We start from the raw sequence: 25,492 nt of genomic DNA on the forward strand, positions 1-25,492 counted from the left end.
GGTGATGCAATATGCTTTTACTAAAATGTTCATCTTAAGACACAGCTACAGAACAGATCAGTGAAGTCACAATAAAACATCCATATTCAGGAAAAGACTTAAAATGTAGCTAGCTCACAAATAGGACAAGGCCACTACATAAGCCTTTTTTCACTGAGGATGCATCATGTGTTCTGCGTCTGCAACAGGCTACATGGAGTGATGAACTCGATACTTGGTGGTACGCAAAATGGCAAGTATAATAAGGTCATTTAAAATATTATTTCTGTATTGATTTCTGTCTTTTCCAGTGTCATAAAAAGTTAAGAACTCCTACAAAACCAGTTTTATGAAGATAATATTTCAGAAATACTAGCTGAAAATAATTGGCCTCATTTACAAAGAAGCAAAATGAAAGGAAAAGGCATAGTTAGATAAGCTCAATACTGACTTTATATTTTCCATGAAAAGCATACACTGAGCATACACAATCAGTTACAGATAACTACGCTTCTTGTTGAGGCTAACGACTTTGTGACAGAAGTACTAAAACTGCATTATCAGTACTTATAAACTCCAAAATGACCCCAGAAAAAAAGAATCCATCTCACTGAAATTGGATGCATTAGCTTTAACTAATAATCCCTAGAGTTAAAAAGAAACAAAACATCTCCAAGTCAGTACTGCAGATCTTTATATTCAGAGCAATGCACTTTGATTATACGTGACGTGACATTATCATAAGTGACCAGTCCAAAGAGAAATATCAGAAAACACTTGAAATTAAAAAAGTTTATTTGAAGATTTGTAAAACAGCTCTGTAAGAGACCAACATTTCCAAGACACTACTATATAATGCATTTTCCTACTGTTAGGATATAAAAAGTCACAGTCCTTCAACTACCTAAACAAAAACATACATTTATGGACCAAACATTTTACTTCCAACACCAAGAAAGAAAATGGGTTTGTGAGTCAGACTAATAGCACCACAACTAGGTGATCACAACCCTCATGGGTCTGAGAGTCTGGATTTGTCATTGCTATGCCGTAAAGCAGATTCGTTAGGCACATCTTAATGTCAACAGACCCATGAGCACAGAAGAGTTCATACAATGAAATATAACTGCATTCTTTTTACATTCCACTGATGCAAACAGTAGCAAGCCAGAAACACCAAAGTTTCCACTAAACTCCAAGCATCCATTTCAGTACAAGAAAGTTTTCAGAACTTAAAAATGCCAGTTCCATATTAAACACACAACTTTATTCACTTTATGTTTACGTAGTCTGTGCAATAGAGACATGTGCAATAGAAGGGTGAAGAACAAGACGTAGAAGTGGACAGTATTACAAGGATCCAATGATCATTTTGTTGCAGAGCAGCACACCATTATACTGCTTTCCGATGATATTCAGGAGGGGCTACTTCATAGTCACTGGCACTAAACAACGCAGAGGAGTTCTTTGCTAAGTACCTATGAAAGATATTAAAAAGATTAAATGATTTTTTCCTAAAATCTGTTTAGCATCACAAGTGAATCAAAAGGCGCTTAACTGAGATCATAAAGAATGATTTCAAGAGTATAAATCTAACATTCATCTACTAGAAAGTCAGCTGTCCAAAGCAATTAAGGATCTGACACCTCATGCCAAAAATCAAAGCCAAACAAGCTGGTGTCAAGCAGCTCTGGCTCCAAGTGAGCACAGGGAGGTTAAGATTAACAGGATGAAACGGTTTACATTTGAGGTTCAGTCAGCTGCTGCACCAGAAGTCAAGCTACTGGGACTAGTACTCAGAGGGGCAGGGGCAAGAGAGAACCGTGTGGTGTCCTATTTGCACAAATACAGAACCTACCTGGGTAAATGAATGATGGCTAGAGAAAAAGGAGCCATGACCATCTAGATGTGTTAACAAAATAAGCATTGTATGCCATTATTTCTCATTTTACAGATTCAAGTATTTCTGGTCAATGCACTGGCTTCATGTTTTTTAACTTATCTGAAATCAAATGTCTACTTATTGTTGATTAATTTACATAATTTAATAGTTCACTATAATTGCAGTGGCTATAAAAAAGCAGATGACAAATGCTTCAACATTTATTTTGAAAAAAGTAGCAAACTTGGACAGTTTAAAATTGCAGACTAACAAATACATAAACATGTTTAACCAGCAATAACCTCGGTATAACTGGAGAGAAGTTAAACTTACTCGTGTTACCATACAGCAGCTTGAGAAACTTCACGGCAATATTTGAAGATACCATACGCAGGCCTAATGCATACATATACACACACACACCCCTATTCACTGAAAATAAGCAGACTTTTGTAACGCGACCCAAGTTTTTTCTTGCTAAAAGGCTTTAAAAAGTACTTACTTTAAGAAGTCATGCAAATAGTTTAACAGCAAAGCCAGACTCTTCTCATCAAGAGGTGTGTAAGCAAGCATAGCTCCGATTCGTACTGTTTCAAAACAAGTAGCACTTCTTGTTAGAGATGTTTAAGCATTTCAATAAGACTAAACCTATACTAGCATATATAAAAAGCCCAGGAATCTGTTTTTATATAGAACCTAACCTGAAATAATTATTTTCCATTCTAAATCCTTGAATAACTGACCATTAGTCATATGGAGTAAAAAGAAAGAACGAAGCCACAGGTTTCAAAGTTGCATGTCCAATTTCTGCAATTCACTCCCATTGATACTCAAGATGGAATTATAAGCATTTAATTCTTCTAACCTCTCTTCAGCCTCTAGATGAGATACTTACCAAATAGCCTCAGTAGATGTGGGGCACCATAGACTTGAGACATAGGAGCATCTGGGTGATCTGCTAAAATTTCAGCATATTGGGGCCTCTCAAACTTGTACAGTAGTTGTGTTCCCAGCATGACGTTAAAGTATTCTTTAATTCCAGCCACAACTTCATTGACTGCATATTCCCTGGTAAACAGAGAAAACATTGCAAATCTTGTTCTAATGCCTGGCTGAACACAAGATTGGAGTTGGCTTGGTGAGTCTGTCAAAGTTCCGGAAGTCTTTTACAAGCCTTCAGATTTTTCCAGGAAATTTGTCTGGAGACCTAAAAATGTGCAGCTGCGAGGAATGGTGCATTTCAAGACCTCCTTTAAAAACTGACTGTTTTGAAAAAACTTAGTTTTAGTCATCTACTCAAATTAGCTTGCACAGTCCGTTCAAAGCAGCGAACTTCTAAGGACACTTACCAGCTCTTCGTTTTCAACTAAAGTTAATCCTAACTCACAACAGTTTAAAACCGTCTGATTAAAGTAATCAGACTGAACTACTGCTTCATGGAAGGGGACGGCCATCCAATATTTCAGGCAATTGGCTCTTTGTAACTCTCAGTGCCATACTCCTGCAGGCCTTCAGTGCCGTACTCCTGCAGGCCTTCAACTTCACAACCAGTTGAAGAATAACTGTATAGGAATTTATTTTCTGTATAAGCAATCATGCTACACATCTTGAATAGTACAACTGTCACTCCACCCAGCAAAAATTTAAAGTGGCCATTACAACTAGATAAATATATGAAAGCACCCTGACAAGCTAATAATATACTTCCTCTTGAATGGAAGAATAGTTTCACATTTCAGGCTTTTGTCTGTGAAAGCAAAAAGCTTCATTTAAGAATAAACACACCCTGTTTGTTGTCACAGCTGGACTGCTGATGCAACTACAAGAAAGAATCTTCAAAGTACCACCTCAGGAGGATTAGCTTTGCCCATCCGATTCTTTTAAAAGAAGTCATCATCTACCTGCCTGTCCTCCACCCCTTACCTCAGTGAGAAAGCCTGCCAATACACTAACACTTTTTGCTCATCTGCTATGTGGCCTTTTTGATAGTTTGTTCAGCTTACACACAGCAAGCAACACCTAATTTCTTCACCCTGTGTAGGAAGACTGAGCTAGAACGAAGGGGATGGAGAACGATTGACTTGGCTTCTATCAGCTTCCTTCAGGAAAAAAGCCTGGGGAAGGGCAGGGCATGAAGGAGAAAAAACATCCAGAAAGCAGAACCATGGCTTTGAATTACCTTCTCAGATTTCTTAACTCCTCGATCACCTTGGTCTCAAACATTAACCTGAGCATAGGGCTGGGATACGTTTAACAGCTTTACTAATTTTTCCATGAACTACAAGTGCAACAACAACAGCAAAAGATGTAGTTAAGGTTTGAAACGACTGCTACTTACTTGTTATCAGTATTTCCTCGTGATTTCTTGTAGTTTGCATAATCCTCTAAAATAGAGTCAACATTCTTCTTGGCAGGAAGATAGAAGAGCTGGGAAAGAAACAAAATTGAACAAATACAAGTTGTCTAAATTGCACAGACATTTCTATCTACGTGCTAGCCTTAAACAGACAGACATAAGGATATTTCTAGAATTAACAGGTTAAGGTGTTAATTCTTACCGAAGGAAGATCAACTGTTTTAGTTGTGCATACTGAAATACTCCACAGCAACCGCATTCGTGTTTCCATTTAACATTTCTGCTGCTCAAAAGCAACCTGAACTGCCAAAGTCAACCCAAGAGCCAAAGGTATGCAGCAAAGCACACAAATGCCAGTGCAGACCTGCCTAGCGCAGGTCACACAGCTGTTGCAAAAGCAACGGTGACAGCTTTGATTATTCTTCGTCTGCTTTGCTTCTACAGTTCAGCAAACGGATACCACTGTGCGAAGCAAACAATGCCACTAGGCACATGCTGGGAAGTTTCACTGCCTGCACCATCTAACGACTATCACAGCTACATCACAGCTTACGGGACTGAAGCCAAATATTTTTAGCTGTGACTGACCAGTGATTATCTTCCATCTTTAACACCATACACAGATCACCTGTACTCAGATACTAGTCCAGTCATACACTGCAAGGCTAAGCATACAGTAAATTCACGGATTTGCTTTGTTTTTTGAGGCATGGGCCCCAGTTCACTTACCATTTTCTTTTCACAAAAGCACTATAGTCCGAAGATATTCAGGTAAAAAAAATCCAGTCTGCAGAACTGGAGTCAGTGTAACGCATACTAGTACTTAAGCACCTTTCCTGCCGGTGCAAGCATAACACTTCTATTCACCACAAGTCAGCCTTATCTAGGTAGGACAAGATTTTTGCTCATTGGGAAAACAGTACCTCAGAGCAGCAGTAAAAGTCAAAGCATGCAATTGCAGCCTGTCAAATCAAAACCATACAACTTTCAATGCTATTTTCTATGCTTCTTGCCAATTTAAGTAAGCAGCTCCACATTAGAGTCATGACTTACTAACAAGTTTATGGAAGTATATTATACTTTTTAAAATGGAAGACTGTCTTGCCTAGATAAAATTACTGCATCAACAAGCTTTGTATAGATTCTACCTGGCAGAACAGTTGAGAATCACTGCTCTAAGAGACTGTTTTCTGTCAGAGCTTTAGAACTTGAGATACTTTAAGAACTTGGCAATGAGTGACACGTAAACAAGGCAGGAAGGAACTGAGATGAAACATCTACCACATGCAGTGTTCCTACAGACTAGTTCTCTACCGGCTAAGCAAACTGTTCTAAGCATGTTTGACCTGTTGGCATGCTTTGAGGAACACCACGCTTTGTTTAAAATTACTCGACTTTCAAGCTTATGCCCAGTTAAACTGAATCTATTCCACAAATTTACATTCAGCTCTGCTGCACCATGGTCATAACTCGCAGGTGACCTTTGTTTACACCATCAGGCTTCTGTCAAACTCTACAGGAGATTTAGCTACCCTGCACTTGAAGAGGATATGAAATTCCAGTTTATTGTCCTTGCCTATACGCAGATTTTTAAAATTTATTTTTTATTTATTTTTAGAAATTACCTGCTTTTGCCTGGTGATCAAGTCCCAGTCATCTACCAGCCATGGTTTCAGCTCTTCTGGGATTTTCACCTTTACTTCAACTCTGTTCATAAATGTTTCTTCCTGGAAAAAAAAAAAAAGTGAAGTGACACTGATTACTTTCAGATAACTGTCCAAGATAAGAGTCACCATACTGCTTGTTTCCACAGCTCAAACACATCACTGGACTAAGGAATTGCCAAAGTAGACTCCAGAGGGAACAGGGAAATAACTCAGATTTTGCAAGGCCACTTGGCAACCCTAGGGTTTTGCAAAATCATAGCATTTCATGCTGCCGTACCACAGAACAAACATTGCTGTCTGAGCAAAGCAACTCTATTTTCTGTCAAAAGCCCTGTAAGAGAATCACAAACACATACACTTTCCACTGTTGGATCTACTCGAGCCCTCTTCTTCCTAGGAGGCTGAGGAGTCTCACTGGTACTGGTCCCCTCTCCAATTCCAGGAGCTGTACAGAAAAGAGAAATTATGCTGCTTAAGGAGTCTGGTAAGTCAGTAAGAAATACCATTATAAAGAAAATAATTAAAGGATTTAAAAGTAAGAATCAGACTTCAAGTCATCTTTTACTTGCTTTTTGTTTTAATATGACTTTATTTTGAACATCACACATTTGTGACTCTAAACTGCTATATTCATGCCTATCTGAAGATGGAGATTTCTGCATTAAGAACAAACCAGGGCATCAGTATCTGTAAGGTTCTTTGGAAGAACATTTTTGGAGCCAGTAACTCAGCTTTGTGAATTGTGCCCCACGTCAATAAAAAAACAAATTTGACTTACCAAATTATTTCAGATTCATGTGGATACCACTTTGCTTTTAATTTGCAGGAACTCAAAATCTTGACAAATAGTTTATGTGCAAATCAGCAAGTTATACGTTCCTCCTGCTGAAGGGGAATGGACATTAAGATCCAGGAGGAACACCGCAAGGTGATAGTGTAAGCAAACTTGGTGGGGGCCGATTTAAGATCTTATTCCAGCTAAGAATCCTTCACTAAGGACATCCACTTCCATAAAAAAAAGATATACTTACTTTTCTGTTTGTTCTTTTTTGTTTTCCTGCAAGAAGAACACAAATTATTGCAAATATAAAGACAAGTATTTAAAGACTTGAAAGCCAGAAAAATTGTCCATTAAGCTCAGAACCATGATCAAATACTTAGCCTATGGAGTATTTAGGTAACAGCAAAAGAAAGGAGAAGTGTCACGTATGATTTCTCACTACAGTTATGATGCTTTAAGATTTTTCCAGTACAAGTGGTAGTATTCACATTTGGGGGATTCATTAAACGTAAACCTACAAGAGTCCCGAAGACAGGCCAAGAACAAGTATTTTAGAACAGACCTGACCAACATTTATCAAGTAGCATCTACAGATATTTCATATTTTCCAAATACTTATAGATGTTCTACTTCAGCGTTCCAGGCATCACTTAAAGACAAAATACAGGACAAGGAAACAGAGGTGATGGAAACTATCAGATAAGTCTCAGCTAGCTGACTTTCCAGAAAAGTATTGAAAAAAACAATTTTACCACTACAGCAGTGTAAGAAAGTTTGAATATCACTATCAGAATTAATTATATGCACGAAGTTGCATGATGATGCAATCATAGGCAGTCCAAAGTTTAATGGAGATTGTGATTATACTTACTGGAAACATTTGGAACAACATTGAAAAGTGTTGTTCCTAATTTTTATCATCTTCCAGATGCTGCTATCTTAACACTTAAACACTTCAGACTTGTCTAAATTCTCTCTCCTTAATCCTTATTTTTATTCCAACAGTTATGCTGAGAAGCTAACTTCCAAGAATTTTAAAAACACTATATGCAAATATTCAGATATGTCAAGATATGTTAATGACAAAAATTAAACTACTAAATTATTAAAACTAACTAAAATTAAACTTTGTACATTTACTAACCTTTTCTAGAACATTTGAATTAAGAGTCTATTAGCCACGTTTCCATTTGCTCACTGTTGATAGGAATCCAGTTAAACCTCTCTCAAAAAAACAGAAATCAGTGGCCTAGATTCCAGATTGTGAGGATAAAACTCTTTACCAGTACAAGATTATTTCTTTGTTAATTCATCACAACGTCAAAAGACATTTGTATTCAGTCTTTGAACTGGGATTATCTCAGTCAGGAAGTAGTCGGTCTCAGAAAGGTCTGAAGACAGGAAAAGCAACACTTTTTTCAAGCTTCAAGTCACAAGCAATCATGAGGCTTAAAAAGAACTGTGGGCAGAATAAAAATCCCCTCTCCAGGAAGAGGTAACAACTGCCAAGTGAAGTCACTGATAATGGACTTGTGTATTGAAGAGAATGCCTTTTCTTCCAAACCTAGAGTAAACAAGTAGAAACAGGGAGTTCTTTTGAGAATTAACGTCACAAGATAAAAATAAAATCAGAACATCAGTCTAGAAGCAGAGTTAGAAAACTGGAGCAGACAGACAATCCAAAGTACTTTAAGAACTGTCTTAATTGCAGTAGAAAACCACACCTACGTTACTGATGCACAAAGCCTAGCATAAACCCATTGAGGGCAGTTGCTTGTGCTCTCCAGCCTCATTCCGTATTTCTTGATTGCTTACATTTCAAGTTATTACATCTGTGCTTCAAGTCAAAGCAGCCGTCTGTTCACAAAGTCTAAGACAAATCTGATTTAGGGAACAAAGATCTCAGGGTAGAGACAAAGCATTGCCACTCGGCACATTTTCGATGCCTGCACAGCAGAGTGGCTGGAAAAATACTCTTCACTAGGTTAAGACAGCTGTGCAAGATGAAACGCTTCTGTTGTGTAGAGTACCATAAGCATGCAGTGTACTCAATATCCAGGAGAGAGATGCAGCATTTGTATCAGAGGTTGTAGACAGCCTTATCGAGAGAAGCTGGAGCCCGCGATAAGCAGCACATCTTAGCTCACCAGAGCACTTTCGGCAGACCCAGCAGGCTCATTTGAGACATACGCATGTTCCTCACAGTGGCAGGTAACTTACTGCAAAGGAATTCAAGTCCCGAAGTGACACAAAAAGATGAAACATCTAGGAACGGTTGAAACACATCCTTCTGTGCCATTTTACACCTACGTTACGAACAGCAAGCCTCGGAACACAGAGCAGCATTAAGTGTCTTTCAGGGTCACGTCTAGAGAATTGTCAGGAGAAAACAAGAGCAGCTTAGTGAAGAATTCAACACATAACATCAGGAGAAAAAGCAAGACATGGGAAGGTTTGCTTGCTCTACAACTGTTACGAGTCCGTGACCATCTAGATCAAATACCTGCTATTATCCACAGAATTCTTACTTTCCCTAAATTCTTGAGCCTTTTAACAAGACTTAGAAATCTTTCAGAACCTCCCTACGTCAGCTGGTTAGGATGCAAGCAGCAGAATGAAGGTGGGCTACCACTTGGGGCTCTGGGATTTGAGGTTAAGACTCTTGTAAATGCCAAAGAGGGAGATCAGCAAGGTGCCAGTCTACTGACAATACAACAGCACAGATGCAAGTAAGCTGTCCAACATCTTGAAGTCTCTCCTAACACAAGGTGTCCAGTAACAAAAGCTTACATGAAAATATTGAAGTGTGAAAAGCAAGTACGTTGAATGGTCGTCGCCAGCCCTCTTACTGCTCTAGCAGCTTGGTTACTAAATCAGCTGCAAAGAGCAGCATTCCTATCAAAATTCAGTTACAGCATCCAACGCTATTAGCAAAGGATAAATAGCGAAGTCAGAACTATACACATCTCCTGCACGGTCAGGCAACCTGACCTTACATGGCACACCAAAGTAGAAGAGGTAATGAGAGCAGGAACAGTCAGTAGTGCAGAGCAGCTCAATACCAGGAGTAAACAGTGGGTGGGAAGAGGGGAAATTGTAGAGATATCATTAGAGATAAAGGGTGAAGATGGACCAATTAATCCTTCCTCAAGACGGAAGAAAAAGACCAAAAACCCAAGCAGAAAGCATTAAAAAAAGACAGGAGTCGTCATCCTCCTTCCCCTTCTCAGCACAGTACCGAATTAAAATGAGGAACACGCTGCCACAGGATGCCGTGGAGGCCAGAGGCCCAAATGGTTCAGAATTTATTAGGTAAGTGTAAAACAGTCCTACAAAGGACTATTAAACCCATCACATGGATATAGCCTCCAACTCAGAAGCCCCTTGCTGACAGGCTGCTAGGAGCAGAGGATATTTTTGGTAGAAAAGCATCGCAGACTTGACTCACTTGAGGACTGTCCCCAGGAACGTGTTACAAGTGACCACCAGACAGCACAGCGGGTTAGGGAAGTCTCCAGCTGGAGCCAGAACAGCCCTTCCAGTGTTGTCACAGCCCCAGGCAGCTGGCATGCAGGCAGTGTGTGTATGCTGCCTGACATTTGGAGGACTGAGCAGCTCGCATGAGAGCTACTAGCTACGCCAAAGGTAGTAGGGGATGCCCCAGAGGACACGCAGCAGGAGCACGTGCTTTTGAGTAACGTGTTCAGATGAAGAACAGGACTTCTGTTAGAAAAAGTAACAATAACTCATGTTTAAGTTGAGACACTGCTTTGAGAGCATCTCTGGTGACACTGCTTGCAAATACATCACAAAAACATATCTTCTCAAACCTGTTACTCAGTGCCGTACCTTCACTCTAGTACTCTAGGTTGCCCTTCTTCCTTTCCAAGCACAGGCTGACTCAGGTTACTGATTTTAACACGATAATCACATTAGGCCCATCAAAGGTAGCACCAATTCTTAGAAACTGGAATTCAGCAGTACCATATATAAGACAGTCTGGAAAAGCCAGTATCTGTAGGGTTGTATTTTACTTTTGGTAACCCACTGTAAACATACAAGTGTTTTCTATCAGAGTTTTTCTAGTTACCATATGATGATTAATTTCAAAAGAACTGTGTACAATTTGCATTTCATGCATATTTCTATTTGATAAAATACCGCTTATAAATAGCTTTAAAAACCCTTTTGTACTAGTTGTTGCAATTTACAGAACAGTTACTCTGAGCAGACTCACGCCATGACAAAAATACAGTAGATTACAGAGCAAGATCAATCCTCACAATTTGTACCACCATCTACCGCAGCAGCCGAGCTCTCAGACTTACAGAGCACAGTGCCGTTTATTACTGATTTCCATGGAAAGAGAACTCCAGGCTACAGTAAACATGCAGACCAACTGTAATCTTCTAGAACAATCCAGTTTCAAAACCCTGAAGTCAGTTGTCTTCCACCTTTTAAACAGCAGGCACCGAATGCATTTAGGTGCTCAGAACATACCCTTCTCCCAACTGAAAATGTATGCATTCCAGAGAAACTAAGTACTGTTAGTCCACGCCAGCTTTAAAAAAAAAACAAACACAATATTCTGCAGCACTTTGAATTGTTAACTGAATTGCTACCAGAGCTTACATCATTACAGCTGGCGACTTTAAGAGTCGCTAAAGGAAATCTATGAAAGCAAGGAGATTTGGATTTCAGGATGAAAATCCTGGTTTGACAATCCATCCTTAACTCACCGCGTCGATATTGTAGGGGTCTCCAAACAGCAAACAGTATGCGCTCCATCTCGTCTGAAAAATCTAGGCACAATGGGGGTTGAGTTAAGGAAAGAATGTCAGACCTAGTGCTCAGCCTTTAAGAGAATCTATTTAAGATTCAGAAATTTACCTTTTTAGCGGTGTTTTACAATCTTATCGAACATTCCTGGAGGATATATGTTTCTTAGACTTATTTCCTTTGCATTCTTGTTTGGCTATCCGAGGAATAAGTTTCTAAAGATAAGTTTGAACAGTTCCCTCTGTTCAATCCTCCAAGAATGCTACAAAAGGTAAATTTTGAGGCCTAAATAGGTTGACAGCGTTACCCTTTTAGAATAGTTGATCCGTTTCTCCCCCTCCCCACCAACGGTACGTTATGTACCTGCAGCGACCTTAGATTTATAACAACAGAACAATCCCGAAGCGTGAGCTGTATTCCCAGATTTGTCAGAAGCCACCTTGACTTCAGGTGTAAGCAGGATGTGAGCAGCAGCAGCAGAGTCAATAATGTACAGTATCGTAACCCTGCATCACTGCTAAGTTCAGTCAAAGCACTTCCTCCCCTCAGCCTCCAGGTAGGGAAGAAGACAGGGAGACTTTGTTGGAAGAACCAGGGGTCTAATTTAGAAGGATGCTGGTAATGGCTAGAGACTAGGAGCAAGATCAGTGCAACAAGCATATGGGACCCTGCGATAGATACCTTTCACATCGCAAGACTGCTGTTTTAATGACAGGTTTTCCTCCTTCCCCTTTACTACTCTGATCTTCCACCTTCAAGGAATTAAATTTTCATGGTGGCTGGAAAGCTTTCAGAGAATTAGTTTCCTGTATGTTCTGCTACACCAGAAATGATCGCTAATGCTTACTATTGTGATGACAGCGAAAAGCAAAACCACTCCCTCTGCCCAACTGGTTTTAACTGAGAGTGAAGACAGACCCGGTAACATGCTTTTGAGCTTTGAATTGAAACAGAAGCTTAAGATGAAGTCCTTTTTGCTGCATCAGTCTACCTTGGATGCAACGTTATTACATGTGGTGGAGAGGATTAAGCCGACTGAGTTCTACTGCTCTTCAAGTAGAGGTTAACATTTAGCATTTTCTCAGCCCCAGAGAGCAAGTCACCACCCCACTGCAATCAGCCTGAGCTCCCAAGATGCCTGAAGCTGACAGTACGGGGATCCTACTCCTGAAGTTACTATTAGGATGTTCTCTGTAATGCAATTTGTAGTCATCAAAACATTTACAATTGAGTCATCACCACCTATGTCAAAATTATACATTAAATTAATTCTACTCCTACTGAATAAAACACAAGCAGACTCAAGTGCAACAACCCCTCGAGCAGTCCCATTAGTAATTACCACAATTTAGATATTTTAATTAGTTTTTAATGACTTTCATCAGGAACTGTCTGAGCAGGCTTTTTTCCCCACCCCCTCCAAATGAAGACAGACTGACTACGTCCCTGTCAGAAGCCCATCCCAAGCTGAGAAAGCACACAAAACCAGAGTGCTTAAGGCACTTCGGAATCTGTAGCAACAGACCAAAGGAACATGCACGTAGCATTATGACCAGATCCATCTGACTCCCCATTTCGAAGAGCAAAAGACAATTTACAGCCTTGGGTAGGCTTTGGCCAGCTGCAAAGTGAAATCTGCATTCAGGATCTAGAGCAAAAAAGCCTTTATCCACTGCCACTGCACTTCTCAAGCCAACGATACTTATTTTGTAACGCAAAGTTACCCATAAGTGAGGCATGAAATGCGAGGCTGCTGCCAAATGCTCTTAGCTGCTGAAATGACATCCCTTCCTTCCTCATGAAGACTAGAATCATAAAAGGAGTCAGCAGTTGAAAACATCTACAACATCACATTAGAAATGAGTATATTCATGATTAAAAAACTGAAGTACTACCCCAAACAGAAGAGTTTCATGGCACATGAGCAAAGCAAAAGAGCTATGAGAATCTAAGCGTAAGGCCACACAAGCCTATTCTGAAAAACAAAAAAGATGGAATGGAAGAAGTCTGACAATTACATTCTGATTTTTTTTCTTCTAATAAACATCTGAGCTTGCTTCTGGTCTCTTGAGATGCAAAACCATTTTAATAGCATGTGTTTAGATTTGGAAAAGACAGGAAAACACCAAAGGCTTCCTAAACACAGTTTTAACAACTGTACAGTAAGAAGGCAAGGTATTTTAAGGATTTTTTTCCCCCCACGTAAGTGCTTGTGCAGCCTGGAAGAGCTGCAAAGTTCTGCACAGAAACCAATTTCACTAAGATACACAAGTCTTATGAGGACATGTCATAACTGAGTGTCAGGCAACTAACTTGAGAGGAATAGTATGCAAAAGAACTATGAAGTGTTAACATTTAACCTACTCAGTACCTTGATCCGAGATTAAACATCATTCAATCTTGGAAGACAGTTTTAATAAAGTAATTCAACAAAAGCCTTTCAGATACCTCAAAAGTAAATTGTCTGCATGGGTCATGTCAGGAGTAAAAGAATGGTTCTTTAGGCTAAACTATAAGAAGAAAACTATTTAAAGATCAGTAGTAGAACTTACAAGCAACAGTTTGAGTTTTTTTGTTGTTTGTTTTTGTTTTTAAATAAAAAGCTTCTTACACTTCAACATTTTTCTGCTGCAGACCAGATGTCTTCTTGCCCGGAGCAGCACCTCTCATCTTCCCCTCTGCATATTGCTCCCTTTAAAAAGAATACATTTGGCATTAAGACTAACAGGAAAAGAACCTTGTTCTCCCCTCAAAAGAGAATAGGTTATACAGAATATTCACAAAACTTCTAGTAACTGATTTCAAGTCTTATTTGGGATAAGGAGGAACAAATTCAACTCAATAGCAAAAAGAGGACTTTAAAGGTTGAACTAGATGCAACTAGTTAGCAACACACTAACTGCTTCTGAAAAATAGGGCATTCTAGATAAAAGCACTTTTGTTACACAAAAAAAGAATTAGAATACTAGCACTCAAAAATCAAAGTATTTGTATGCATCTTGAAGCTGTCTGAGAAGATAACAGAATGGTTTAGGTCGGAAGGGACCTCTGGAGTTCATCTGGTCCAACCTCTCTGCTCACTCAGGGCCACCTAGAAAAGGTTGCCTAGGAACATGCCCAGACAGCTTTTAAATATCCCCTAGGAGAGGTATCCTTTGCAGTTAACAATGTATTTTAGGGATACTGCATGAGGATCATTTTTTGTCACCTAATTTCTGTGTTATAGAATGTACTTGCAGTTAGTCAGGTTGCCTCTCCACTTCATCAACCTACTCCTCATTGAAACCTGAAATAAGTTTTAAAACTAAGTAAAACTCTCAAATTTCTGGAGCACGGAGATCAGAATACTTCTGTAGGCCAAAGCACCGCAAAGAACAGAGACATGCTTCTTGAAGGCGTTTGTTGTGGTTTTTCTTTTTTGTTTGTTTTGAACTTACTGCCCTCCTTTGATATATAGCTGTTGCATTGAAGCCCTATAGAGAAAAATATTCTGCTGACGAGGACTAACAGAAATACTTACTGATTGGCCTTTTGAAGTTCTTTTTGTTTCTGCAAATTGGTATCCACGTATTTGAGCACTCTGCTTTCCGGAACCCATTCATCCCAGCTGGAAAAAAAAAATAAAAATCAAACAATCGTTCAAAAACACCACAGAATTGCATTCTACATAAAATAGGATCAATTAAAAGCTTTGCAGAATTTGAGACTGAACTTTGCTTTTGTGACAAGTCATGGACTGGCACAACTGAGTGTAAGTTACTAAATGCATTCCCCACTGTCTGAAGCTGTAACAACTTCTCTAGGGAACTGTAACCCTCAGTCATTTCTGGAAGTTTCCCAAACTTGAAGGATAAGCAATTTGGGAGGGAGGGGACTGTCTTAATATAGAAGAATCTCAGGAAAAAAAAAAAATCTACACTCACTAAATTGTGGGGCATCTGTAGCCATAACTATATTATGAAGCGAGTTTCCTTTATCTATTCCAACATTTTATAGGTTAACAAATTCAGCAATAAGATCTTACTGTAAGAAGAAGAGCTCTGATTTCTGTCTGTGAAGGAAACCAAGATGGCATGAATATTTGAAGAATCTGAAGTGAACGATTTAAGAGAACAGGTGTTGGGGAAATTGCCATTATGAGCAAGAATTCCACTTTGACAAAGAGTGGATAATCCGAGCAATCTGACAAATTATTTCAAATAAAAGCACATTAAAAGTGGCCAAGCTATTCTGAAACATGCAAGTTAAAGCTCTTTATACGAGTTCTGTGTCATTTTCACTACATGGCAATAGCTGCCACCCTTGGAACACCAAAGTGACAAAAACCAATGCCACTGCAGGAATATAAAGTTTCCAAGATCAAGACAAGCCAAGCTTTGCATCCAAATGTTAGAGAAACAGATACACAGCTGTACGTATTCTAAGGTTACATTTTTAGGATAGTGCTTTGGTCAGATAGGTAAGCTCCTTATCTTACTCCTGTCTGTACAGCTGTGAGACCTCCAAAGAAGTGTTATACGACTGCCGTACACCTTATGTTGTATGATGAAGAAACTTCCTATCTTGTTGGTATTTGCAGAAAAAAAAATAAGCCGAGCAATTAACAAGTAACAAAAGACCGTAATTACAGAACCCAAAGTTAAAGAATCACATTGTCCCAGTTGTCTAGATCTTGCAGCAAAGCCACTTTTAATGTAGCTAACTGGAAGCTTGGATGCAAAAAACCCTCAAATAATGCAAGCATGAAAAGAAAAGCAGGAGTCACATCATTTATGGCACCTTTCACCACTGGAGATAAACTAGGAAATGAGGTATCATATTTATGCTGCCTCATTGATACAGAGCAGCCAGCTTAATAATCAGTTACACTCCCTGCAACTATCAGCACTTACAATAAAACATTTATCTGCCCATTGGCAGGAGGGGGCAGGGGGTGGGCAGGCAGATGCATTTAAAGAAAGCAGTAGGCATTAAAACATGACGTTCAGCTTTTATTCAAGTCAGCAAGATCAAGATATTAGCAACAGAATCTTCACTCAAGGGTCTGCAGCATTGAAATGAAACAAATCGGAAAGCCTTCTGGAGTCTGAACAGCTAAAGCTTCTATTCGCTAAAACCCTCCTTTTCTTAAATTCGAAACTGAGTAACAGAACAGAACTCAAATTAAAGAAAAACTACACAAATGTAACAATCTCATGACAAAATTAATCTTTAGTGAGCTGAACATTGTATCATGAAGATATCTTTATTTCTTTAGAAGTATCTTACCAAGAATTTTATTATTTTTGCAGAAGGGAAAAGTATCTCTAACGGCACCTTTGCATGAAAGGCCAGAACCAAAACACAGGCTAAAACTGCTCCTGTGAAACACTAAAATAGATAGCTCTTCCCATTCTGAAAGCAGCCTTCACAAAGGCATGTTTTTCCAAATCTTTGCTGCCAGAAGCGATTTAAGAGTGAAATACACTGTGAGCAGAGCACTTTGATCCACTGCACCAAGGGTTACATCTCATACCAGCACGCAACAAGAAAGTTTTTGCACTAAATATTTCTGCCAGGGAGGAATTACAATAACTGTTGTCAAACTTCAACAGAGTACTACAAAGCCTTCCCATTCATTAGTCTGCTGACACCCCAAGCTAGGTTGTCTAGATAACCAAGGTCTGCAGGAAACAGCTAGTTAGGCAATGTTTTCTTTGTGTTACTATCAATCATTGACTCAGCTACGCAAAAATAGTCAGGTCAATTTTATAGAGCCTTCTAAAGGCACAGAGGGCAGAGCTTGTCCATCAAGACAGTATTCAAACTGATGAAAAGAGACAATGAAGGTCTGCTTCCATTTTATGGAAATACTTACTTTTTATTCCAACCACTGTAATGGATAAAGTATTTCACTTGCTTGTCCTTTATGGCAACCTTTACACACTGAAACAGAGAAAAGCTTGGTCAGTACCAAAGAGAACAAAAAGATCTCTGAATGAGTTTTGCTTTGTAAGCTTCCAGAGACTCTAAACATGCGGAGATTTCATGCAAGCAACTGAAATACCTGGCAGCAAATTCACAGCAGCAAGGAAGTTCTCTAACACAAGTTACTGCCTATTCGCAGATTTGGAAGGGCTAGGCAAACAAAGAACTCTGCTCAGCTATCCAAAGGGCCACCTTCATTGACAAAAAGGATCGGAAACCCCTGAGGATGACCAGAAGAGCAAAGAAGCAGTCACTTAACTACCCCAAGGTTAGCCAAAAGCCATTCACTAAAGAGTTTGTTCACATGCAGGCCCCTACCTCGCACACAGGTAAGCTGGCTGAAGTAGAGGAGTCTTCAAAAGTAAAAAATAAATAATACGGATCTCTGCAGTCACAGAGAGTGCATTATATTCAGTAGAAAGGGTTGCAGTAAAGGCTTTTTCTAGATTAAGAATGTACAAATGATGTAAGTGAAAACAGTTATTTCTGTTAAAGACTGGCCTATGAAGACAGCAACTTCCTTACTCACCAAGATTAAGGTAAGACCATTCAAAAAGGTGACACAGAAGAAGGTTGCTCCAACTAGCCCACAACACCTCTCCGAAGCATCCCTCCCTGAAACTCTTCTGTCTGAAAGTTCCGCATGGCCCTACTGGCAGCCTGCAGGACATCGCCTCAGCTCCGCCAGAGGAAGACAACGAGATGAGCCGGAACAAGCACGCACACGGCTCAGTAACTGAACTTCCTCCTGCACCCTGACAGGTAAGAGCTCAAGCTACCACATCTGTATAAAAGGAAAACACAGCCGGAGACATGCCTCTTCCTGCGAAAACACAACCCAGAAGACAGACTACGTAACCCTGCCTAGTCTTATCTTTGTGCCTGTCCATGTTCCTGAAGTCCTAGCTACACCAAATTAAATCCGTCAGCTTCGTCTTGGATAAGGCACTTCATCCAGCAAGGTGAAGTTTTGCTCTGGAGATGCTGGGATACAGGTGCCACTGTACCACTTCACAACATCCTCAAGTTACTTCACTGTTGAAACATGAAAGCACACCCTCTTTGGCTCTAACTTCTAATCCCTTCTCTCTTGCCATGCTGATCGAGTCACCTTTAAGTACTTCTGAGAATCCAGAGCCTTCTGCCGCACAGCATTTTCTCAAGACCACTGTCATAACTCCTTCCCGTACCTTCTCCAGTTTAAAGAAGCATTAATACTTAGGTGTCAACATAGAGCAGAACATCGTATTTTACTGCTGAACTCAACACCATCGTGCACGGAACAAACTCCGTGTCACCCAGACTTGCAATGAGGAGTAAGGATATCCTAACCCTGTCTGATACACCGCTGCGCTGGTTGCTCATTTTGACTCGCTAGCTCACTGCAGACCTGGACATAAAGCCAAAGACAGACCGTAGGCTAAAGAAGTCTCTTTGTTTTGAAGAATATAAGTGAGCACAAAGTAAAAAATTCAAATATATTCCTATACCAAAATATTTTCCTTCCCGGCCGCATCTATTTTAGGAAGCAGAGAATTAACGTGTAACCAGCACTTCCAGTCGGCTTAGGGCAGTTAAAAGGTAACAGCTTTCAGCTGGAAGGGTCTTAAGTAAACCCCATTTAATTTTGCATTGCACAAACAGATCTACACGTCGATTGACCAGTCCTAACTTCCGATACTATTCTAATGCAAACACAAGTGCTTCTCTGATCATCTTGCTGTGGGAAGCTCAGGATACGGTCGCCACAAAACGAGGAACTTGCACATCGAGAATCACTGGGCAAGATTAGATCAAAGGAAGAGCAGAAAGCTAAGGTTGTTCCCCATTATAAACCATTCAAGTATCTCTGTAAAAATCAAAACCCAGTTCCTCCTGCCACTTCAGGAGCCTGGAAGGATCCAGATCCTCAGTGTAAATAGCCAGCCGAAAGCTCTCCCTACCACCACGTCTCTTGTGATACCAGGTAACATTTACTGACACCAAAACCCACTGGAAGCAAGTCTTAGTTTAAAGCATCCCACAAATTTCTGCAAGTCTTCTCATCCGCACAGCTACAAAAGCCCCATCGGCAGTTTCAGAGGAAGCAGGGGTAGGCAGCCAAATCAGGAGCTACACCTCGCATAGAACGGATGGCGTGGCAGCGGCATCTGCTTAAGGCCCGGAAGAAAACAGCGTAACTGGAAGCGCTGCACCACAGAGCTGCAGCTGAAGCAGTCAGGATACTTCTCCAAGCCACAAGTCTGTAACTCGCAGCTTCTGAGGCTAAAGGGACAGAACTGAGAATGCCAACTCCTCTGTCCAGTTAACGCAGCAGCACCTTCCTCAGTGCTGTCCCACGTGAAGACCACCGACTGTACTCAGCCATCCGCACCTCTGAGGGAGCTCAGCCTGCACTCTACCAGGTCATGCATTAGCTCCAGCACCAAGTTTTACGGATACAAATGCTTTCCAGTGGTTTCTTTTTTTTCCTAGGAACATGCGTATTATAGAAGTTGCACACAAGATCTAGCCTTTAGTAATTTACCAGCACAGCTGCGTGGTACCATTGTGGTGTGGTTTTTTTTGTTTTTTTAAATTAAGCTTTTCTATAATATAGAACTACAGGGTTTGAAACTGATTAATTGCATACATTACCAGGTTTTCCTTCATTTTAGCTTCTGGCCTCAGGCCAACAATGTAAGGCATAGCAGGTAAATGTACACAACTCTTTACTTTCCCGGGCAGCAGTCAGAACCGCCTGCAGCAGTAAGCAGCCACACGTACCTTCGCTTCATAAAGGAGAGGTCCATGAAAACAAAGCACTCGCTCACCTGAAAGAAAGTTGCAGATAAGCATCTTAGAACAATCCTCATATATCATTTCTGCAAAACACATGTTATCAAGTGCAGCACAGAACGAATCCCAGGTCAACCAGGCAAGAAACTCAAAGGCAGAGTCTGATCTGAGAAGCAGGCCGGTGTCTGGAACGTCAATTTACTCTCGTACAAGAGGACCAAAGCCGATTATTTAAGCCGTGAAGGAAAGACTCCCGAGGACTTCCCCGAAGAGCACGCATGCCAGGACAGCCGCACACAAGCCACGTCCGAGCCTGCCCACAGCTCTGCAGAAGGGCTGGTTACTTCGGCAAACAACTGGCCCCAAGCCCTGTGCTCCTGCCCACGCTTCTGGCCGCTGCCAGTCCAAGCCACAGGCACCCCTCCGTCCTGTCGCAAGGCTGGCACGCAGACCTCCTCCCAAAGCCTTGAGTTTCAGATGCAGAAATGAAAACACCGGTTTGCTACACGTGGACTACTCCAGCAGGTAAAGCCATTTTGCTGTGAGGGACTCCTAAGTCCTCACAACGCTGCATGTTCACTCAGAGCGGGGAATCAGCTCTCCAGACGAGATGTCACCCCCGTACCTTACGCTGCAGGCACAAAGGAAAGCCACGTTACCTGTCCTCCTCTGGCAGGAGGCAGAATACCTGGGATTTCTAGTACAAGGAAGTCAGGAAAAGAGAGACCCCCACACTTTTCCCCACCCCACTCGTGGGACAGAAGAGCGCCAGGTTCGTGCAGCAGCAAGAAAAGTGCTTGCTTTGTGCTTCGAAGTGGGAAGAAATTGTTCTTCAGGTCCGTCCGCCCGCCCCTTCCCAAATGGGGAGAGCTCATGTGCAGGGCTATCGCAGGAATTTGGGCGTGCTTAACAAAGGATATCTGGGGACAGATGTTTCCTTCTTCAGAGCCGCGGTACCTCACATTTTCAGAGAGGCTGCATAACGTGCTCCAGGGTGCGGCACACATCCAGCTCTTGCCACGACTTCCAGGCCGCGCAGGGCAGAAGTGCAACAGTCACAGCTCTAACAGCGTGGATCCGCGGACAGGGGGCCGGGAAAGCGGCCCCCAGGAGCAGGAGGCCCCATCAGGGCCACATCTTGAGCTCCTTGCGAGCAGCTCAGCAGTGACTAAGGTGGGAAGGACCAGAGCACGGGCTGCAGGTTTAGAGGTGCCCTCTACTGTAAATTTTACTCTGCTCTTCAAAACCCATCTCTGCGTACTGAAGGGATAAATTACAGCCAATGGCACGTGGTGCCATGAGCTCCCACCCCTCTCCCAACCTGTACCTTTCTGGCTCGATTTTGACCCCACAGACACGTAACTAACTCAACGTTAACGTAGCTTTTAACCAGCTGGACTCCGAAGGACGATCAGTGTACAAACCGCTGCAGAAATTGAACATCGCCGCATCCCAAGGCCTTTCGGTGAGGTGGCGGAGCAGCTCTTGCACGCATTCCCAACGTCCACGTCTGGCAAGGTCAGCGAAGCTTTTCTGATGCTGCTTGAAGCAGATGAGGGAAGATGCAGGCACCACTTCACCAACAAGACCGGGAGACGAGCAGACACAGCAACAGTCTGTCCCACCAGCATAACTACACTCGGATGTCATCTCGCACATCCAGACCTGGAAATACCCAGCTGTGAGCTTACCACCGCGTTCCTACTTTGAGTAGGAAGAACAGCGTACCTCGCCCATGGGGTCACACGCTCTCCACAGAGCCGAAACAAGTACTCACTGTGAGGTCTATGAACACAGAACTGTGCCATAGATGTATTTCAACCTGTAAAACGCTTTTGTATGTCTAGAAAACTATTTAGAGAGTTGTTAGTGGAAGTGCCCATTTCGGTACATTCAGTGCTTTGTCGTAAAGTCAGAACTTCTTTACAGTCACGGCTAACAGCCACGGACTGCAGCACCCTCATCCTTCACACAGTCCATGAGCACTGCTGGAAGCCACACCTCTCCGGCAGTCGTTATGCAAAGTCTTTCTAGGCAAGACGTCCACATTTACTATGGGCAAGGACACGAACCTCGGCGTTGCAGGAAGGTTACCACGAGCGCAGAGGAACACCAACAGGCTCTTCCTCCTCCTCAGCTTACTGCAGACAGGCACAAGGCTTCTCCCCGACGCCTACAGACCGCTTCTCTCCTGCCTTGCAGAGACACCCACACCTATTTATTATCCCAGAGACGGGGTTTGTAAGAGAACAGTTCTTCAGCTAGAATAGCTGGCAGAAGCTAGCTGAAGATGCTCTGTAACACTCGAGAACGCCACGCGACACAGAACATCCCTGCTGCACCAACGGCTTGCACCCAGGCAAGAGCGGGCAGCTCTCCTGGCCCCGCTGTCAACACCTTCAGGTGAGAAGAGCTTGGGGAAGGCAGAGCTCAGCTGCCCACTCCTTCAACTGTTCTACATGCAGAGCATTTATAGAAACAAGAAGTTCCACGTTCACATCAAAGGGAAGGCTTGTGTCACGGCCCTGATATACAATTTGGTAACCAGCATCTTGAGAACAGACAAAACACAAATCGCATCAGCATCATCAGGAAGAAAAACCTGCTTTTAGCCTCTCAGAAGTTGAGCTTGACATCTGAGGAAGACTCCCAATCTATTTTCCATTTGCTTTTAAAAAAAAGTCAGTGACAAGATTAACACCCGAGATACCAGCAGCCATTAACTCACCCTGGACCAGACTCCGATCTCCTTTCTGAGGCCGACATCAACGCACAGCCCTTTCGTTTCACAGGGTACTCACGCTTCCCGTTTGACATTCGGATTTTCCCAGCTTTCATACATTTTCACACCAAATGCAGTCTCCTCCTCGCTCATTGCTTTGTAAAGAGTGCCAATACAGACAACTTCTAAGCGCACCTATCATTTTCCTTGAAAAATCTACAATTAAAATAATTTTACTTGTCAGGTTGTGAATGCCCACAATAAAGCACTTAAGCCTTACGCCTGCAGGAAGCTTTATTCATGGGACATTTCTCCACTCCAATGCTAATGTTGAGATTACAAACATCTATACTTAGGGAAGAAAGTCCAAATTTGAACGTCTGTTATAAATTTACGCTGCACGTATTCCCACGGCTCTGAACCGTTTCTGTCTGGAATTCTACTCAACCTTTAGCTTCCGCAGCTCATTCCATTTCGCATTAACTCGGCTATTACAACGTGAATCGCGCGCCAAAATCCCGTGTATTTCTGCATGTTAACAACACTGGTGTCGGCACGTGGCATGGGACGCCGATGCAGAGCCGAGCACGTTCTGCCACCAGCTGCCCCGATGCACACCCGAGCACCGCGGTGAGGGACGCAGAGCAGCCAGCTTCCAGTCCTTCTTCTGCGAGCTGCGTTTTTAGAGACAGAGCCACGGCGAGGGACGGGGAAATGAGTTTTCATTTACCTGTATTAGCATCAACCACAGCCACTACCTAAAAATCACGACGCACGCAAAGCAAGCCTCACAGGAAGCATAACCTTACCCGTTACTGTCCTAAAACGGCGGGTGCGCCGATGGAAGCGGGGATCCTGTGAGCCCACCCCAACCGCGGCGTGGCCCCAGCACAGCGCCACCGCCGCTCCTGCGCGAGGGCCCCCACCGGAGCTCCCCCTCAAGCAGGGCGAGTGACGAGCACACCTCAAAGCTGAGCGGACCAAAGTCCCGACACGGCCAGGAGACTTCAGCAGTTTTAATGCCCACGCTCGCAAGAAAATTGAGCGTATTGTGAATGAGGGGAGAAGGGCGCTCTCAGGCCTTATGGGCAGGAAAGCCGAGAAGAGGAAGAGATGAGGACCGGAGGGACTCCAGCCCTTCCAGAACAGTCTCTCTGGCTGAGGTGCAGAGAACCGACGCCTCCCCCAGACTCCCGGAGCGCTGGGGCTGAGAAACGCAGGCTAAAACCCAGCGCACCCCCGGGGGAGAGGAGGCCGCAGGGGCCCAGCAGCGGGTGTCGGAGCCCCCCCCGCCCGCTCCCTTTGTCCCTTCCCTTCCCGGCCCGGCCCCGAGGCCCCCCCCCGGTCGCCCCCCGCTCACCCTCCTGGAACTTGGGCTTGGGGTCCTGCTTGGGCGCCATTTAGGAGCGCCTCGCGCGCCGCCCGCCCCCTCCCCCGGCGGCCTCACCGCCGCCGCCGCCGCATCACGCGCGGCCGGCCCCAGCCCCCGCCGCGCCGCGCGTGCGCCGCGCGTGCGCCGCGCCGCGAGGCACGCTGGGGGTTGTAGTTCGCCCCGCCAGGAGTGAGTGAGTGAGTGAGTGAGTGAGTGAGTGTGTGTGAGTGTGTGTGTGTGTGTGTGTCCCCTCCGCGCCCCGGGTCGCGGCTGCGCGGCTCTGCCCGTGCGGCTGCGGGGGGCTGGGGAGCGGCGCCGCTGATGCGAAGCTGCACGAAAAAAAAATAAAGCGAAGAGGGACACAAAAGAAGCGTGCGCCCAACGTGGGGCTCGAACCCACGACCCTGGGATTAAGAGTCCCATGCTCTACCGACTGAGCTAGCCGGGCGCTGTGGCGACGTTTTGGCTCCGCTCTACTCGGCAGCGCCGCCCGCAGCCGCGGCCTGCCCGGCTCGGGACGGGGCCTTCAAGGGGCGGCCGCCCCCCGCCACAGCCCCCAGAGCCCGCGGGAGCCGAGCCGCGGGACAGGCGCCCACCGTCGGGGGCTGCGGCCGGAGCTGCCCGCAGCAGCTTCCCTGGCGCCTCCTGCCCTCATTTCTGCAAGGTTAAAGCTGTGCGTGTGGGCAAACCCCTCGTATTTGAGCAACTGCGCTCTGTGTGTACGTACAGCCGAATGTTTATTGTTTTTTTCTGTCAGAATGCTTCCTGTGATTATTCTGCCGTATCTCTGCTTTCATATTTTAACGTTATCACTTCAAAAAAAAAAAAAAAAAGAAAAATGCTGGCCAGGCAGACAGAAGTGGAGCAGCACTAGACGTAAACGTCTGGGAAAGCTACAGGATATTTCAGTGTAGTCTGACAGCACCAGAGAGTCTTCAAACCGTCATGTTTTTTTTGAAGAGATAAGGAAATAAATATTTTGCAATTCCACATACGCTTCCTGTACAGACTGCACTCGATGCGGTGTGGGGTTAGGAGGGCACCAGAGCCTCATTACGCGGTTTGTCTCCTCAGCGTTTCATCGTGCCGTATGCTCGTGTTTCACAAATGTCGTTGTTGTGGTTTCCCACCAGGCGGCCCACGCTCGGGGCAAAGGATGGCACCTTCGGCTGGCAGCGGCACCCACGGCAGGACCTTACACCCAGAGGA

General features: G+C 43.3%; 1 protein-coding gene and 1 non-coding gene across 3 annotated transcripts; both read right to left on the reverse strand.

Annotated features, from left to right (window-relative positions):
- Positions 1–409: 409 nt before the first annotated feature.
- On the reverse strand, positions 410–24,413 carry MORF4L1 (mortality factor 4 like 1). 2 transcript variants are annotated; one of them, XM_035568952.2, is made up of 13 exons: positions 24,272–24,413; positions 20,178–20,224; positions 17,302–17,369; positions 14,965–15,051; positions 14,056–14,136; positions 11,405–11,467; positions 6,916–6,941; positions 6,241–6,329; positions 5,843–5,944; positions 4,200–4,288; positions 2,757–2,929; positions 2,364–2,448; positions 410–1,457 (listed from the first exon to the last, which is right to left on the reverse strand). In XM_035568952.2, the coding sequence occupies exons 1-13, from the start codon at positions 24,309–24,311 to the stop codon at positions 1,373–1,375; spliced, it is 1,035 nt and encodes a 344-aa protein (XP_035424845.1). In that variant the 5' UTR covers positions 24,312–24,413; the 3' UTR covers positions 410–1,372. The 2 variants fall into 2 exon arrangements, with proteins under 2 accessions (XP_035424845.1, XP_035424846.1); XM_035568953.2 differs by lacking the exon at positions 11,405–11,467.
- Positions 24,414–24,658: 245 nt separating this feature from the next.
- On the reverse strand, positions 24,659–24,731 carry TRNAK-CUU (transfer RNA lysine (anticodon CUU)). Its single transcript has one exon. It is a non-coding gene; the product is annotated as a tRNA-Lys (tRNA).
- Between the last annotated feature and the right edge of the window lie 761 nt (positions 24,732–25,492).

Source organism: Cygnus atratus, chromosome 11 (assembly GCF_013377495.2).
Source record: "Cygnus atratus isolate AKBS03 ecotype Queensland, Australia chromosome 11, CAtr_DNAZoo_HiC_assembly, whole genome shotgun sequence".
Classification (NCBI taxonomy): domain Eukaryota; kingdom Metazoa; phylum Chordata; class Aves; order Anseriformes; family Anatidae; genus Cygnus; species Cygnus atratus.

Bases quoted from the DNA above. Each gene is read 5' to 3' on its own strand.
- MORF4L1 (XM_035568952.2), bottom strand. From the start codon at position 24,311: ATGGCGCCCAAGCAGGACCCCAAGCCCAAGTTCCAGGAGG. The intron at 5,945-6,240 runs GTATGTGTTTGT...TTTTTTTTCCAG, and splicing joins TAGATCCAACAGTGGAAAGT to GAAGAAACATTTATGAACAG. The intron at 2,930-4,199 runs GTAAGTAGCAGT...TCTGTTTACCAG, and splicing joins CGAGGAAATACTGATAACAA to GGAATATGCAGTCAATGAAG.